We start from the raw sequence: 14,974 nt of genomic DNA, 5'->3' as shown, positions 1-14,974 counted from the left end.
AAACTCTTACATTCTAGTAATATTCAATCATTTACCTTCATTTTGCAACAAATTGGAAGTCTCTAGCACAGTATTTCGATTTATGGTGAATTTTGAAAAAAAACTTTTTCCTTACGTCCGCATGCGGTAACTCGACCGAACATCTCAGAAATTCTTTTGTCACTTTGTCGTAATGTTTGCACCGTTTTATATTACTCGTTACATAAAGTTTTATATATGAAAATGTGTGCAATTTCATGTAGAATACAACAAAAAATAACTCATGGTTGTAGCTTCTATCAGTTTTGAAATATTTTCATATAAATCACGATGTGCGAAAATTTCAACTTCGGTCAACTTTGACTCGACCGAAATGGTCGAAAACGCAATTGCAAGCTAAAACTCTTACATTCTAGTAATATTCAATCATTTACCTTCATTTTGCAACAAATTGGAAGTCTCTAGCACAATATTTCGATTTATGGTGAATTTTTGAAAAAACTTTTTCCTCACGTCCGCACGGTAACTCAGCCGAATATCTCAGAAATTCTTTCGTCACTTTGTCGTAATGTTTGCACCGTTTTATATTAGTCGTTATATAAAGTTTTATATATGAAAAGTGCGCAATTTCATTTAGAATACAATGAAAAATAACTCATGGTTGTAGCTTTTATCAATTTTGAAATATTTTCATATAAATCACAATAAATAGAAAAAATTCGACCTTTGGTCAACTTTAACTCGACCGAAATGGTAAAAAACTGCAATTGTAAGCTAAAACACTTACAGTCTAGTAATATTCAGTCAATTACCTTCATTTTGCAACAAACGGGAAGTCTCTAGCACAATATTTCGATTTATGGTGAATTTCTGAAAAAAAAACTTTTTTTTACGTCCGCGCGTTACAAATTCATGCATCATTGTGTGATATTATTTTCTCTGTGTTGCTTTGATCGTTTTACAATTTGTTATATACGAAAATCATCACAATTTAGTGTACAATACAAAGAAAAAAAACAACTCATTAGCTTTAACCGTTTTGCTCACAGCGCGATCTGTATACATTTATATATGAAATTTTTTTTTCACGCTGTCGTATATTTCAATATTTATATATGATAATGATATTTTTTTCATTTCTGATGGTTGCATACTAAACTTCAGGCAATGTAAAAAAAAAAGGAGCCAAAAATGAACTCTTAATCTTGAAAACTAAGCGTGCTGTGATATTTTGTAAAAACTTTTTTTCCGCTTCGGCGCTAACTCCCGAACGCCGCCGGCATACGGCTGACACTTTCGTACATAGAGGCTCGGCGTTTAAGGGTTAACTCAGTCCCGAACCCATAGGCACTGATGGCAGGTGCATTCCAACACCCCTGGGACAACCTGGACATATATGTGTGTGTTTCCATCATTCAGCCTTCTTTTGCAGGTGATCAACTTAGTGTTCATCAACCTAGGTCTTCAGATTACTCTGATGGTCCTCGTGTGTTGAAAGCCAAGTGGTATCCTTATCTGCTGACTGTTGATTGAGGTGCCATGAGAGCTGCCCATGTGGCCCACCAGGCAGTACACTCCATGTACCTTCATGCCTGGAGGTTTTCCAGCATCTCATGCAAGAGAAAAGCTTATCTTGCAGAGCTGTAAGGGTGGTGGCCTGGGACCTTCATTGTTCCGCAGCGAACATGTATCAAGGAAAGTGGGCCATCTTCTGCTGCTGGTTTCATACAAGGAGTATCTCTCTTGTTGGAGTGTTTTTTCTGTTGCTTTGTTAGGTGATCAAGCAGGCCTATGACTTGTCTAAGGAGATTGGCCTCCCTTCTTGCTCAGGAGCTGAAGTAATCAGGGACGTGGGTCTTATCTTTGCTTTTAAGAACTTTCCAGTTTTTCAGGTACTGAGGGCAGGTGTCTAGAATAAACAGACTGCCATTATTTCATTTTACCTAAGGGATGCCACCCACAAGCTTCTGGATACCTTCTCTGTACGACAGGTGGAGGCTGCCCAACAGGTTGTGTAGGCACCCGAGCTTTATGTCTGGAAGATACTCTTATTTATATATGCCAATGAAAAATACAAATTACTTTAGAAATTTATTTTCCTATATAAACTAGACTTGCCTAGCTATTACTAATTGATTATTTACCAAGCTTCAGCAGTTTTACAGTTGGCACTGGGAATACTTCTTTATAAGACTGGTTTGAATATCTATGAGAAAAGCAGTTTGTCTTAAAAATGTACTATTCTTGAATTATAAAATCTCAGCACTCCATTATAGCTTTATTATACAGTAGTATGCATTTAAAAGTTTTTTGATTTTATCATAATTGTTTTATTTCAGCTTCCTGATATTTTAGAGGACTCTAACAAAGGATCAGATTCCAAGTCCTTTCGTAAGCAATTTTGTTTCAATAACGGCCTAACAAACTCAACCTTTGGAAGTGTTGGCCACAGTTCTGCAAATGACACTTTTGATTGCTTAATTAAAATCAAAAGGTAATTATTAGCATTACATAATGGTTATTTTGCAAGTTTTTGTTTTAAATATCAGTGAAAAATACATCAATTTTGTGGTTGTATATCTTCCTCTCTCTATTATTGCTGATTTACTGATACATATTTATGAATCATATTTTTACAGATTTATCAACCATATAAACCTTTTAGATAAATAGCCTTTAAATTTCCATAATACTTTATTATGACCCTTGATCAATTTTTTAAAATATAGATCTCTACAGCATATGAACTTACTCCATTATTGACATTTTGTTATTACCAATAAGATTAATGTGTACATTTTTTATTAATAATATTGTACATGAATTATAATACTACAGTGGAGAAGTGTGTGTAGCTAGAAAGTTGTTACCTTAAGTAATTTTACGTTATTTTCTTGTTCTTTTTATGAAAGTATGTGGTAGTCAGTCATGCTGAATTAGTGCAAGAGATTTAGGAAGAGGAATAAAAACCAGATAAACTAAGTTTTTTGCCTTTTAAATTTACTTATGGCATAAAAGTACTGTTCTAGAATAGGAATAATCTTCTCCTTCTCAGCTTAATACCTAGTCGTGGTGTTTGTTTTTATTAAGCCTCCTCCAGCAGGTTTCTATCTCGAATGCTTCTTTTTTTATATTTATTTTATTTTTATTTATTTATTATTATTTTTTTTTTTGATGATTGGTTTTGGCAGATGCCATGTGGATGGATGCCCTTCCAGACTCCAACCCTCCCTATTTATCTGGACTTGGGCCAGGCAATGAGTTGGGCGGGCTTGCCCAATGGCTAGGGTCTGCATGAGATCTAAGGAATTAACACAGTATTTAAAAAAAAAAAACCTGAGTTTTTTTTTAAGCGATGTTTCTAGCTGATCATGCTAAACAAAAAAGACTTTGTTCATATGCGGAACAAACCTTCGGTCTTAACATTAGGATGAATTTTCTGGTGCCAGCTGGAAACTGATTTAAAAACAATCAAAAATCGTACATGCAAGGAGTCTATGGCATCTGGCATCTGATAGGCAGATGAGATGGAAGCAGGTCAGAGACCCAGCTGGAACCTCGTGACACATTCGGTCTTTGTGCTTTTGGGTGTGTGTGTGTGTTTCATGGTGTTATCATCTAAGAAGTCCTGAGAGCGCCAACGCATGTGTCCCAGTGTGCAAGGGTTCCCATGTTCCCTCTTCCTGGCTTCTTCAGAGATAGACCCCATTCTTCTTGCAGTAGGTGCCGTTCTAATTTTTGTAATGTCACCAATCTGTGCCTGAAATGTCATTCCTGGCCTGTTGTGCAGTGGAAGAAGTTCTACAAGAAAGGGAACACAAAAGGAAATCGGAGCTTCCATTTTGCGAAGGATTTCCTCCTCAAGTTGATGCTTCTGCTCCCCCTTCTTTCAGGCCTATTCCATCTGCTCCATCATCCACTGATGCCTTTTCTCCTTCCTTTTCTTCCATTGATTCGTCTTTGGAAGCATTGGGAGTTGTTCAAGGTGATTTTATGTATCATGCTGCCCCGTCTCTCTTGGGAGGGGATATTTCCCCTGCAGGGAGACAGGAGGCAGCGCCATCTTGTTCCTTTGTTTCAGATTCTGATGCCCAAAAGATGTCTATTTTGGCCTCCTTAGGCCTACCTGGGGTACCCTCTCTGGATGTCCTATTGTCACATTTCGTCTCTTCACGCTTACCAGTGTTGACTCCCCTGGAAGTTCCCCCACCTCCTGGCCTCCACTTTGGTTCTCGTGTGATGCCACTTAGACTAACAACGCATCATCCTGGGTCTTCTTTACCCGCAGCAATTCCATCGGCCCTGGGTTGGACTCCTGTTCCCATGACGTCACTCCCTGCGTGGTCTCTCCCCGTGACAACAGTATATGTGATGTCATTTCCTCCGACTGCTCCCGTGACGTCATCTGCTCCAGTTGGCGATCCTTCAGAGGCGTTTGTTCAGACTGTGGTGGACAGACTGGACTCTGTCTTTCGAGAGAGGTATGGCGGTCCTTCTGTCAAGAAAACTCAAAAGCTTCCACCTTCTTCTTCGTCCTTATCGTCATCATTGTCGTCTTCGTCTCCCCCTACTCGTACTCAAGTTAGATGTTGGAGGATTGATGACTTTGTCACTTCATTGTCAGGGAAGCCCAGGACTTTCATCAGCTTCTCACAGATGTGTGTCTCCAATTCACGTACACGGACATAGACGTAGTCGTCCACGTTCCTGTGGTTGGTGTTCATCACTCTCCAACCCCTCAGAAGTCGGATTCAGTCATTCATTCTTCTCCTCCTCGTTCTAAGCAAGTTCGGTGGAAAGATGGTAAGGCTCCAATTAAGAAGTCAAAAGTGGTGGATCCCCTGTTAGAAGTCCCGTTGTTCCGAGTCCTACGAGATGTTCTTCTGTGAGGATTAGGTTTTTCCTCTCCTGATCGTGTTTGCGGACATGTGTTTAGCCACATCTGGGAATCTGATAGTGACCGTGGTTCTCCGGCTCCCAAGAGGCCGAAACTTCCCATGTCTCGTTCACCTAGGAAGACCCACATATGTCGTTCGTCTTCCCGAATCCGTGGACGTGACTCACCTATGCCTAGGTCTCATGCTTCTGTTTCTCGCTCTCCTGTAAGGGGTCGTGCACATTGTTCGTCTTCGCTCATCCGCATACATGACTCTCCTGCCTCAAGAGCTAAGGGACAGACGTGTTCCTATGTTCGTGGTCGTGAATCACTGTTGGCAAGGGATAGCCTACGTCCATCAAGTGATCGGGATCCCTCTCTTCCATCTACCTCAGTTCGTCAGCCTCCTGTGCATGAAGCAGAGGACGAGGAGAGTCAAGAGTTTCTTGCTTTCTATAGGGGGTTTATTGATCTCATTCGTGAGTTCAGCAATCTCTCTGAGAGGTCTGAGGCTCCTTCAATGACTCCTACGGGCATAGAAGCTTTACTTGGACCAAAGAAGGACGTAAAAACTTCTTTTCAGTTACCTTGGACGTGTTTCCGCCCTAGGACTCTTGTCTACTTGATGTTTGAATGTCCGTGACGTTTGTCACCGTCTTTCCACGCTCTTCCAAAATGCCCTCTGATCTTCATTAAATCTTTCTCGACCATGTCCTATCACACGTCCGAGTCCGTGAGGACACGTATGTGCAGTTGGTTCATCCCAGTCGGTCGTCTTGTACGTTTGGAGATGACACCACAGATGTACAGCCATCGCAGAGGGGGTGCGTGGAAGTTGTCTCAAGATGGCGTTTCCGGGAACGGACCATCACCCTTGCTTGAGTGGATGGTTGAGAAGAGAATGGGATGGCTTACGGCCGTGCTACATTGAAGTACCGTTTCCCGTCCGTTCACTGCCTCGTTCATTCTATCGAGTGAAGAGCATTGATAAAACTTGAGTGGACATAGAGAATGGTGCTGAATCACGTCCACAACCATCCAAATCACATCCACATTCGTCCGAATCATGGCCGCGGCCATGCGAGTCACGACTGCGGCTGTCAGCAACAACCATGTACAAGTCATCAGCAGTACGTCTGTACAGTGCCTTTCAACCATGTAGGTAATGGCCAACGCTCGAGCGCTGATGCACATCCGTTTGCCCTCGTCCGTGGTCGGGACTTTATCAAGTCTGTACAAGGATGTGACTCTTGACATGTCTGCGGGCATAAATCTTCACAATTTCGAGGATGTGACTCATCAAGAGCAGGGATTAATGGGAGCCCTTTGTATGAGAAGAGGTCTTCTGTTTCCAATCAGGACCTCTCTCTTTCTCTCTCTTCCTTTTCCTTATGGTGTTTTCCTTCACCGTAGGAGAGGGAGGATTTGAAGAATAAGGTTTTCATTTTTCTTATGAAGTAATTATTGATCTCAGTTGTAAGTTCAACAATACAGGCAGTCCCCGGTTAATGGCGGCCTTGGTTACTGGTGATCCGGTTTTACGGCACTTGTCTAGTGACGATGATAACTGGATTTTTGGCGCCGATCCCCGGTTATCAGCACCGATAACTAGATATCAGCACCGATAACCAGGGATCAGCGCTATTATCGTCGATATTTTGTTATCGGTAATTTTCAGTTATCACGCTTTCGGGAACGGAACCCCCGCCGATAACCGGGGACCGCCTGTATTCATATAATAATTCTTCAGATTAAGTCCCCACCTGTGATCGCTCCTGCTGCTGTTGAAGCTCTTCTAAGCTCAAGAAAGGATTCGAGAATGTCTCTGGATTTTCTTGGCTAAGGACAGATGAGGAAATATCTGCTGCTCCTTATGAACTTAGTAGGATTAGGATGGGTGGCCTACTTAGCCCAGCCTAAGTACGTGGTTGAGTTCTTAGCCTACCCTACCTAGTTCAAACCTGTTTTTATCAACCTGCTCTTCAATATACTGGAGCCTGTTCTTCAGGATAGTGACTTCTACAAGAAGATTTCCCATTCTTCAGAGTTTGAGATTTGGTTAGGTTAGTTTGAGTACAATTCCCATCTTAGCCTACCCTTATCTATCCTAGTCTAATCATACTGTTTTGCATCTCATTATCATAGTTTTTCTTATGCCTTCAAGCATTAAGTTCAGTCTTGAAGTGTTACGTAACATTGCTCGGGAACGGCACTGTGGTGGTTCTTTAGTCAAGAAAAAGGGTGACCGGCATGTCCTATCATCATATGGTAACTCCTCTTTTGAGTAGCATACTGAACTTACGTCATCAAAGGGGATCTCCTCATAGGACGTCTCCTCTATTGATGATGCACATTCCATTGACAGTACTAGGACATATCCTCTGTCGACGGTGTGAAATCCGTTGACAGTAGAGTAAGTGGCATGTATCTGCATAGATCATCTTATCATAAGACACCCTCTGGGGTTATCTTATCATCTTCTCTGTATACATTGCTGATGAATGGGGTTGCAGTGGCATGGTCAACATAGACATCAATCAGACACATTCCTGGATGAGGGATGTATGTCAAACAAGTTCCTCACTGGAGTCTACGTCCATGTATGGGTACAAAGTTCGTCTACTAGCATTTCTGGTTTGGTAAGAGTTGTCTGCTCCTGTGACAGCATGGATGGGGTTGTGACATCATGGCTAGTTATCTTGATGCCATCAACCGATTCCTCCGACTCAGTTACGATCAATCGACTCAGCCTTTCAAGAGAAGTACGACCCATCTTTCGTTATCTCAGATGCTGGGGTTTTTTGGGAATTCTCTGTTTCTTCACACGTACGTGTACTGTGGTGAGGCTTTCTGGTTACAGTAGAGGTAAAAAAAGAGAATCCTTTTGCCATCATCATCTTCGCCTTCTTCTGTTGGTGCTCTCCCTTATCTACGGACTGGGGTTTCTTCGTGTCATGGGTCTCTCTCCGAGACCCTGCTACACACAGCACCAGGTGCACAGTTTCCTCGTATACGTTAAGTTGAAGAGGTAATCTGTGTCTCTGATACTAGTTCCGGGAATATTCCCCGAACTAGTATCTCTTACGCCCGTGTTTCTACAGACACTCGGGTAGAGGGAGCAACCGACGTTCGTCCTGTATGTGACTCAGTAGCTCTTTCAGAGTTCTTTTGTTTCTTCAGAAATCCGAGACTCTGTGTATGTTTATTGAGTGTTTGACTTTGGCCAGGGCTGCTTTAGGATTAGTTCTCCGTCTGAAGGACGTGGACATCTCTTCACCCTGGGAAATCTCTTATGTTGTTCAAGTGCTTTGAGCAGTCTTGTTCTCCTAGGGAACTCAAGCCTCCTACATGGGACCTAACTCTGGTACTGAGTAGTCTCACTTGAGCTCCATTTGAGCCATTACATCAGTCGTCAGAAGGGATCTGACTTTGGAAACTTTTTTTCTCCTGGCCTTGGCTTCCTCGAAGAGAGTTGGTGAGCTCCATGGTCTAGATTATGATGTTAAACACACCAGGGGTTAGGGGTCTGTGGCTTTCGAATTTGTCCTGGAATTCGTGGCTAAGACTCAAAATCCCTCGGTTCATGATGACAGGTTTGCCATGTTTCCATTCCTTCCCCCTTAGGGATTTTGTTACCAGTGATCCTCAAAAGTTACTGCTTTGCCCTGTCAGAGCACTGCGTTGCTATCTGAAAAGGACATGTCACCTTAGACCTAAGTACTGTAGACTTTTTGTTAGCACAGGCCGAGCCAAGAAAGAAGTGTCCAAGAATACTGTTTGATTTTGGCTGTGTGAGGAAATTAGACGAGTCTATATCTCACCGTCAAGTTCTGGCTCCCATACCGTGCATACTAAAGCACATGACACCAGAGGAATAAGTTCCTCTCTGGCATTTAAGAAGAACTTGTCTGTTCATAGGATTTCGAATGCTGGTTCTTGGCTTCGTCAGACCACGTTCACTCCCTTCTACCTGAAGAGCATTGCCCACAGGTCCTTGGACACTTTTTCCTTAGGTCCAGTGGTGGCTGATCAACAAGTTGTGTAGCTCATCCAGGTCCCCTGGTGCGACCGTTTGTATCTTGCCTAAGATAATAGTGAGGAAAAGAGAAATTAGTGAGATAATTGGCCTCTTTTCTTTCCCTTTTTCCTTTCTTTAACTACGAGAGGTTTTGAAGAATGACACATCATACGCCGGAACTGGCTTGATGCAGGTGAGTGTTGCAGCCATACTGTTACTGCATTTTTATGTTCCATACAACATACAAATTTGCTTCTCAGTAGCCTTTACTTCTCTCTCCAGCAAGGGAGTAAGAAGTGGTGACAAACCCATTACCTGTGGCTGGCATAGTTTGTTGCTTGAACAGATATACTTCCATATATGCGTGAATCTAGCTTGCTGCATTGTATTTTAACCCAGTGGACTGGGTGTTAGATATTCACTTATCTAACAACTCGGAGGCTTAAGTCCTCTTCCTTAGAACTCTAATTTCTAGGAAAAGTGATCAGGTGTGCTGAACCTCCAGTCGGTTCTGGATTCTCATACCTCCCTCCGAGTGTGAGTCTATCCTAATGTTAAGACCGAAGGTTTGTTCCACATATGAACAAATGACAAATTTTTAATTAATTTGTATTTTTCGTAGCCAACAAACCTGAGGTCTTAACATAGACTGCCCACCTCTAGCCACCCCTCTTTTGTCTTATCCTGGGTTGGAAGAAAGGCTGAATGTGTCACAAGGTTCCAGCTGAGTCTCTGACCCGCTTCCACCTCATCTGCATGTCAGATGCCAGATGCCACAGATTCCTTGCATGTACAATTTTTTATTGTTTTTAAACCGGTTTCCAGATGGTGCCAGATTCATCCTAATGTTAAGACCTCAGGTTTGACAGCTATGAAAAATACAAATTAGTTAAAAATTTGTCCTTTTTCAGGGTACAGTATTTTCTTGTGGGTATCTTATAACATAGCTAAATAAATGTGATACACCAATAAGAATTTTTTATAATAAAAGTGTGCATAATAAAATTTCATTTTATATAAGTAACTTACCCAGTACAGTAATTATTTAGCTAACAATTTCTTGCCTCGGCAGCTTGAAAAAAAATTCGCAGGCAACACTTAACAGATTTAGTGCAAGTGACTGGTCCCGCCCACTAACGGGAATAGCAAGAACTACCTGCAGACAACCTCATTCTATTTCTGCCAACATCCGGGTAACACCGAGTGTTGATAATTTTGCCGATCGGAGACTGGGTTTAGGCAAAGGATTATCGCCGATTTCGGGTAGTCTTCAAGCTTCAGCTTTCAGGACAGAACGGAACCTTCTCACATATGCCAGAAGAGCCTAGACTCAGATATTCCTTTGGACATCACCACAGTTCTTATGTTTTTACTCTAACACTCTCCCCCAAAGTGAAGAGAATTTTTTACTGTGAATGATTGATAGAGTTTTCTCTAGTCTAACTGGAATTTCTGGCGGAGAAACTGAACCGTCAGAAATCCACTCTTACTCCCAAGTGGACCTCGATTCCCCTGATCTGTCAAGTTATGTGCTATCTATAGGGCAGGCTGATCTTGACTGTCTGCCACCTTAAGGGAACCTTGTAACATGGTCAATGGACACCATTTTAGGAGATTGTTCCAACTTGCACTTCTACACTCTATCACCATTTGATATGGTCAAGAAAGGGCTGGATTTTTTCAGATTCATCAGAACGTTACTATGTCCCTCGTAGCCCCTTTCTGAATTGCAATTATGGTTCCCGATTTGCCGCGATGTGTTGATGGACTATCCCAGAATCCTTCCGCCTTTTGTATATTCTTGAACAATCTCACTTCAAGAGATGCCATCAAGGGTGGTATGCTCTTACATGGACAGGCTTTGGGCTTCTGGGTGTTTATCGAAAAGGAGGGGGGGTTTTTTTCAGAGGCGCTACAAAAGACATTTGAGAGATGGAAAAGGGGATCGAGCTAAGTCTGATTCGATAACGAGGTTTGCTCATTTACCCTCGGGATATTTTACTGAGAACGAGGACCCTTCCATGACCAGGATCTGCGCTCTCTCTCTCTCTCTCTCTCTCTCTCTCTCTCTCTCTCTCTCTCTCTCTCTCTCTCTCTCTCTCTCTCTCTCAAGAACAAGGATTAGACCCAGGAGCACCCATTAGTACGAGTTTTTTCTTCACCTGGCTTCCTTCTCGCCTGGTGCCAGTTACAGCCGGGCTCCAACTCTAACCAAAGCTCCAAGGAATGCCCTCCAGTTCCCAAATGTTTAGTAGTTAGATGGGGACCAGCTCTGCTGGCCTCACCTACAGCCTGGTGCCAGCCATTCTTTGAGCGCCCAGAAGCGCTCACTAACTTTGAAGAAGAATAGAGAGCTTCTTGTACAGTTGGAGTGTTCCGGCATTTCCTGGAAGAAAGCGGAAGTCTGAGGACATCTTTTTCTCTAGTATGATGGCAAGAGCTCATGTCGTCCTCTTGACTAAAACTTCTGGCACCAGGTCGTTCTCTAAGCACCCAACAGTGTTCACCAATGTGAGGATGAATAGAGATCTCTCTGTCCAGCTGAGATGTTCAGGTATTACCTGAGAAGAATTGGTAGTTCAAAGGCCATCCATAACTTAGGTGTTATTGCTAGATCTCGTCTCATCCTCCGTTTAGAACGTCTGGTTCTTTATACTATGGACTTTATTTTCTGAGATATTCCCAGATTTAGAGGAGCATTTGCCTTCTTTTTGACTGAAAGCTAAAGATGCCAGAAAAGTTTTTTCCTCTTTAACTTTCAGACTCTACTTGTCCCTTACGTCCATTCTACAATTGTCCTACAGGAAACACTTAAATTTTTGGCAGTACCTTGTGAATATCAGTAACTGGCATGAGACCGTGGAAGGAAGCATAGGATTTTCTCCTACTATCTCTTCATCTTGTTAAAAGGTGTCGAGTTTTAGGCAGCCAAGGAGGTACAATGTACCTAGAGCACCCACCACTCTCAGTGGATGGGTTGTGGTTTTATTTCAGTGCAAATGATAGTGTTATCTGGTTGTTTTCTTTGCAGTACTGTGCCCAGGGCAAGGGCACCTTTCAAAGTTTTGCTAGCCATCAGATAACTCCTTGAGCCACAAAACTTCCACTGATGCTTTGCTAGCGATCGGAATACTCCTTTGCTACAAAGCTCCCACTTTAGTAGAGGCGCTCCTGGCTTTACCACCGCGCTGGTACAGGTTAAGTTGAGCAACAACCAGTGGCAGTTCCTACTACAGGGTCTCTTAACTGATAAAGAACTATAAGCATTGTACTCAATGCTAGTGACTCTTTCTATTTAAAATTTATTACATGACATAATGTTTTGGAGTAGAATATGTCCATGTATCCCACCTCATGTCAATGTGGAATCATCACTGGGTAAGTTACTTATATAAAAATTATATTTTTGTGATAAGATAAAGTTTTATATTTACTTACCCAGTAATTATGGATGGAGCCCTCCTTCCTCCCCGCTGATGGACACACGGCATAGACGGAATGAGGTTGTCTGCTAGTAGTTCTTGGTATTCCCATTAGTGGGTGGGACCAGTCACCTACACTAAATCTGTGAAGTGTTATTTGCAAATTTTTTTAATTTTCAAGATGCCAAGCAAGAAATTGTTAACTAAGTAACTACAGGGTAAGTATATATAAAACTTTATTTTATCATAAAAATGTCATGTTCATATGAGTAGTGTTCATCAAGAAATTATTTGAAAGTTTTAAATATGTATTCTAGTCATCATTATTATTATATATACAGTATGATGAATCAATATTATCACCAATAAAAAGAAAAGGGGCCTCTTGGGGAAAGGGTCTGTCCTACCTCTTCAATCTCTACCACCCCTTAGAATCAGGAATGGCATGATCAGCATTAAATTTATTCAGGCCATTAGGAAATGTGTACACACTGAGTGACAAGATTGGGAATGAGATCAAATCACAGACAAGCTGCCCTATAACTTCCAAAGGTTTACAGTAGAAAGCAGGCTGGAGAGATCCATAAGTATAAGTTTAACCAGACCACTGAGCTGATTAACCCGTAAACGCCTACTGGACGTATCATACGTCGACTAAAATTGTCTGTTGGGTGCCAATTGGACGTACCGTACGTCGACTACAAAAAACTTCAACCTTCAGTCAACTTTGACTCGACCGAAATGGTCGAAAAACGCAATTGTAAGCTAAAACTCTTACATTCTAGTAATATTCAATTATTTACCTTCATTTTGCAACAAATTAGAAGTCTCTAGCACAATATTTCGATTTATGGTGAATTTTTGAAAAAAACTTTTTCCTTACGCCCGCGCGGTAACTCGGCCGAAAATTTCAGAAATTCTTTCGTCATTTTGTCGTAATTTTTGCACTGTTTTATATTAGCCGTTACGTAAAGTTTTATATATGAAAATGTGCGCAATTTCATGTAAAATACAACAAAATACAACCCATGGTTGTAGCTTTTATCAGTCTGGAAATATTTTCATATAAATCTCGATAACTGCCAAAATTTCAACCTTCGGTCAACTTTGACTCGACCGAAATGGTCAAAAAACGCAATTTTAAGCTAAAACTCTTACATTCTAGTAATATTCAATCATTTACCTTCATTTTGCAACAAATTGGAAGTCTCTAGCACAATATTTCGATTTATGATGAATTTTTGAAAAAAAACTTTTTCCTTACGTCCAGCGCCAGAAATTCTTTAAATCACGTTGTCGTAATGTTTACACCGTTTATATTAGTCGTTACATAAAGTTTTATATATGGAAATGTGCGCAATTTCATGTAGAATACAACAGAAAATAACTCATGGTTGTAGCTTTTATCAGTTTTGAAATAATTTCATATAAATCACAATAACTGCCAAAATTTCAACCTTCGGTCAACTTTAACTCGACCAAAATGGTAAAAAAACGCAATTATAAGCTAAAACTCTTACATTCTAGTAATATTCAATCATGTACCTTCATTTTGCAACAAACTGGAAGTCTCTAGCACAATATTTCGATTTATGGTGAATTTCTGAAAAAAAAAACTTTTTCCTTACGTCTGCGCGCGGTTCTGCGCGCGGTAACTCGGCCGAACATCTCAGAAATTCTTTCGTCACGTTGTCGTAATGTTTGCATCGTTTTACGTTATTCGTTACATAAACTTTTATATATGAAAGTGTGCGCAATTTCATGTAGAATACAAAAGAAAATAATTCATGGTTGTAGCTTTTATCAGTTTTGAAATATTTTCACATAAAACACGATAACTGCCAAAATTTCAACCTTCGGTCAACTTTAACTCGACCGAAATGGTCGAAAAACGCAATTATAAGCTAAAACTCTTACATTCTAGTAATATTCAATCATTTACCTTTATTTTGCAATAAATTGGAAGTCTCTAGCACAATATTTCGATTTATGGTGAATTTTTGAAAAAAACATTTTCCTTATGTCCGCGCGGTAACTCGGCCGAACATCTCAGAAATTCTTTTATCACGTTGTCGTAATGTTTGCACCGTTTTATATTAGTCGTTACATAAACTTTTATATATGAAAATGTGCGCAATTTCATGTAGAATACAACAGAAAATAACTCATGGTTGTAGCTTTTATCAGTTTTGAAATATTTTCATATAAATTACAATAAATAGAAAAAATTCGACCTTCGGTCAACTTTAACTCAACCGAAATGGTCGAAAACTGCAATTATAAGCTAAAACACTTACAGTCTAGTAATATTCAATCAATTAGCTTCATTTTTCAACAAACAGGAAGTCTCTAGCACAATATTTCGATTTATGGTGAATTTTTGAAAATAATTTTTTTAATCCATACGTTACGTTCATGCATCATATTGTGATAATATTTTCTCTGTGTTGCTTTGATCGTTGTACAATTTGTTATATACCAAAATCATCGCAATTTAGTGTACAATCCAAAGAAAAAAATAATCCGTTAGCTTTAACGTTTTGCTCACAGCTCGATTTGTATAAAATTATATATGAAAATTTTTTTGCGCTGTCATATATTTCAATATTTATATATGATAATGATATTTTTCATTTCTGATGGTTGCATACTAAACTTCAGGCAATGACAAAAAGGAGC

General features: G+C 40.6%; 1 protein-coding gene across 5 annotated transcripts in view; it reads left to right on the top strand.

The window, feature by feature from the left end:
* The window catches only part of LOC136834666 (uncharacterized), a 155,720-nt gene that overhangs the window by 53,563 nt on the left and 87,183 nt on the right, over nt 1-14,974 (top strand). For 4 of the 5 annotated variants that reach the window (XM_067097261.1, XM_067097273.1, XM_067097255.1 and 1 more), the window contains exon 3: nt 2,319-2,473. The exons of the other annotated variant lie outside the window; for it this stretch is intronic. In XM_067097261.1, coding sequence (XP_066953362.1) covers nt 2,319-2,473 — 155 coding nt within the window. The remainder of the gene's footprint in view (nt 1-2,318; nt 2,474-14,974) is intronic. 5 annotated transcript variants of the gene reach the window in all.

This window comes from Macrobrachium rosenbergii, chromosome 4 (assembly GCF_040412425.1).
Source record: "Macrobrachium rosenbergii isolate ZJJX-2024 chromosome 4, ASM4041242v1, whole genome shotgun sequence".
Lineage (NCBI taxonomy): Eukaryota > Metazoa > Arthropoda > Malacostraca > Decapoda > Palaemonidae > Macrobrachium > Macrobrachium rosenbergii.
This window is presented reverse-complemented; position numbering and strand designations above follow the sequence as displayed.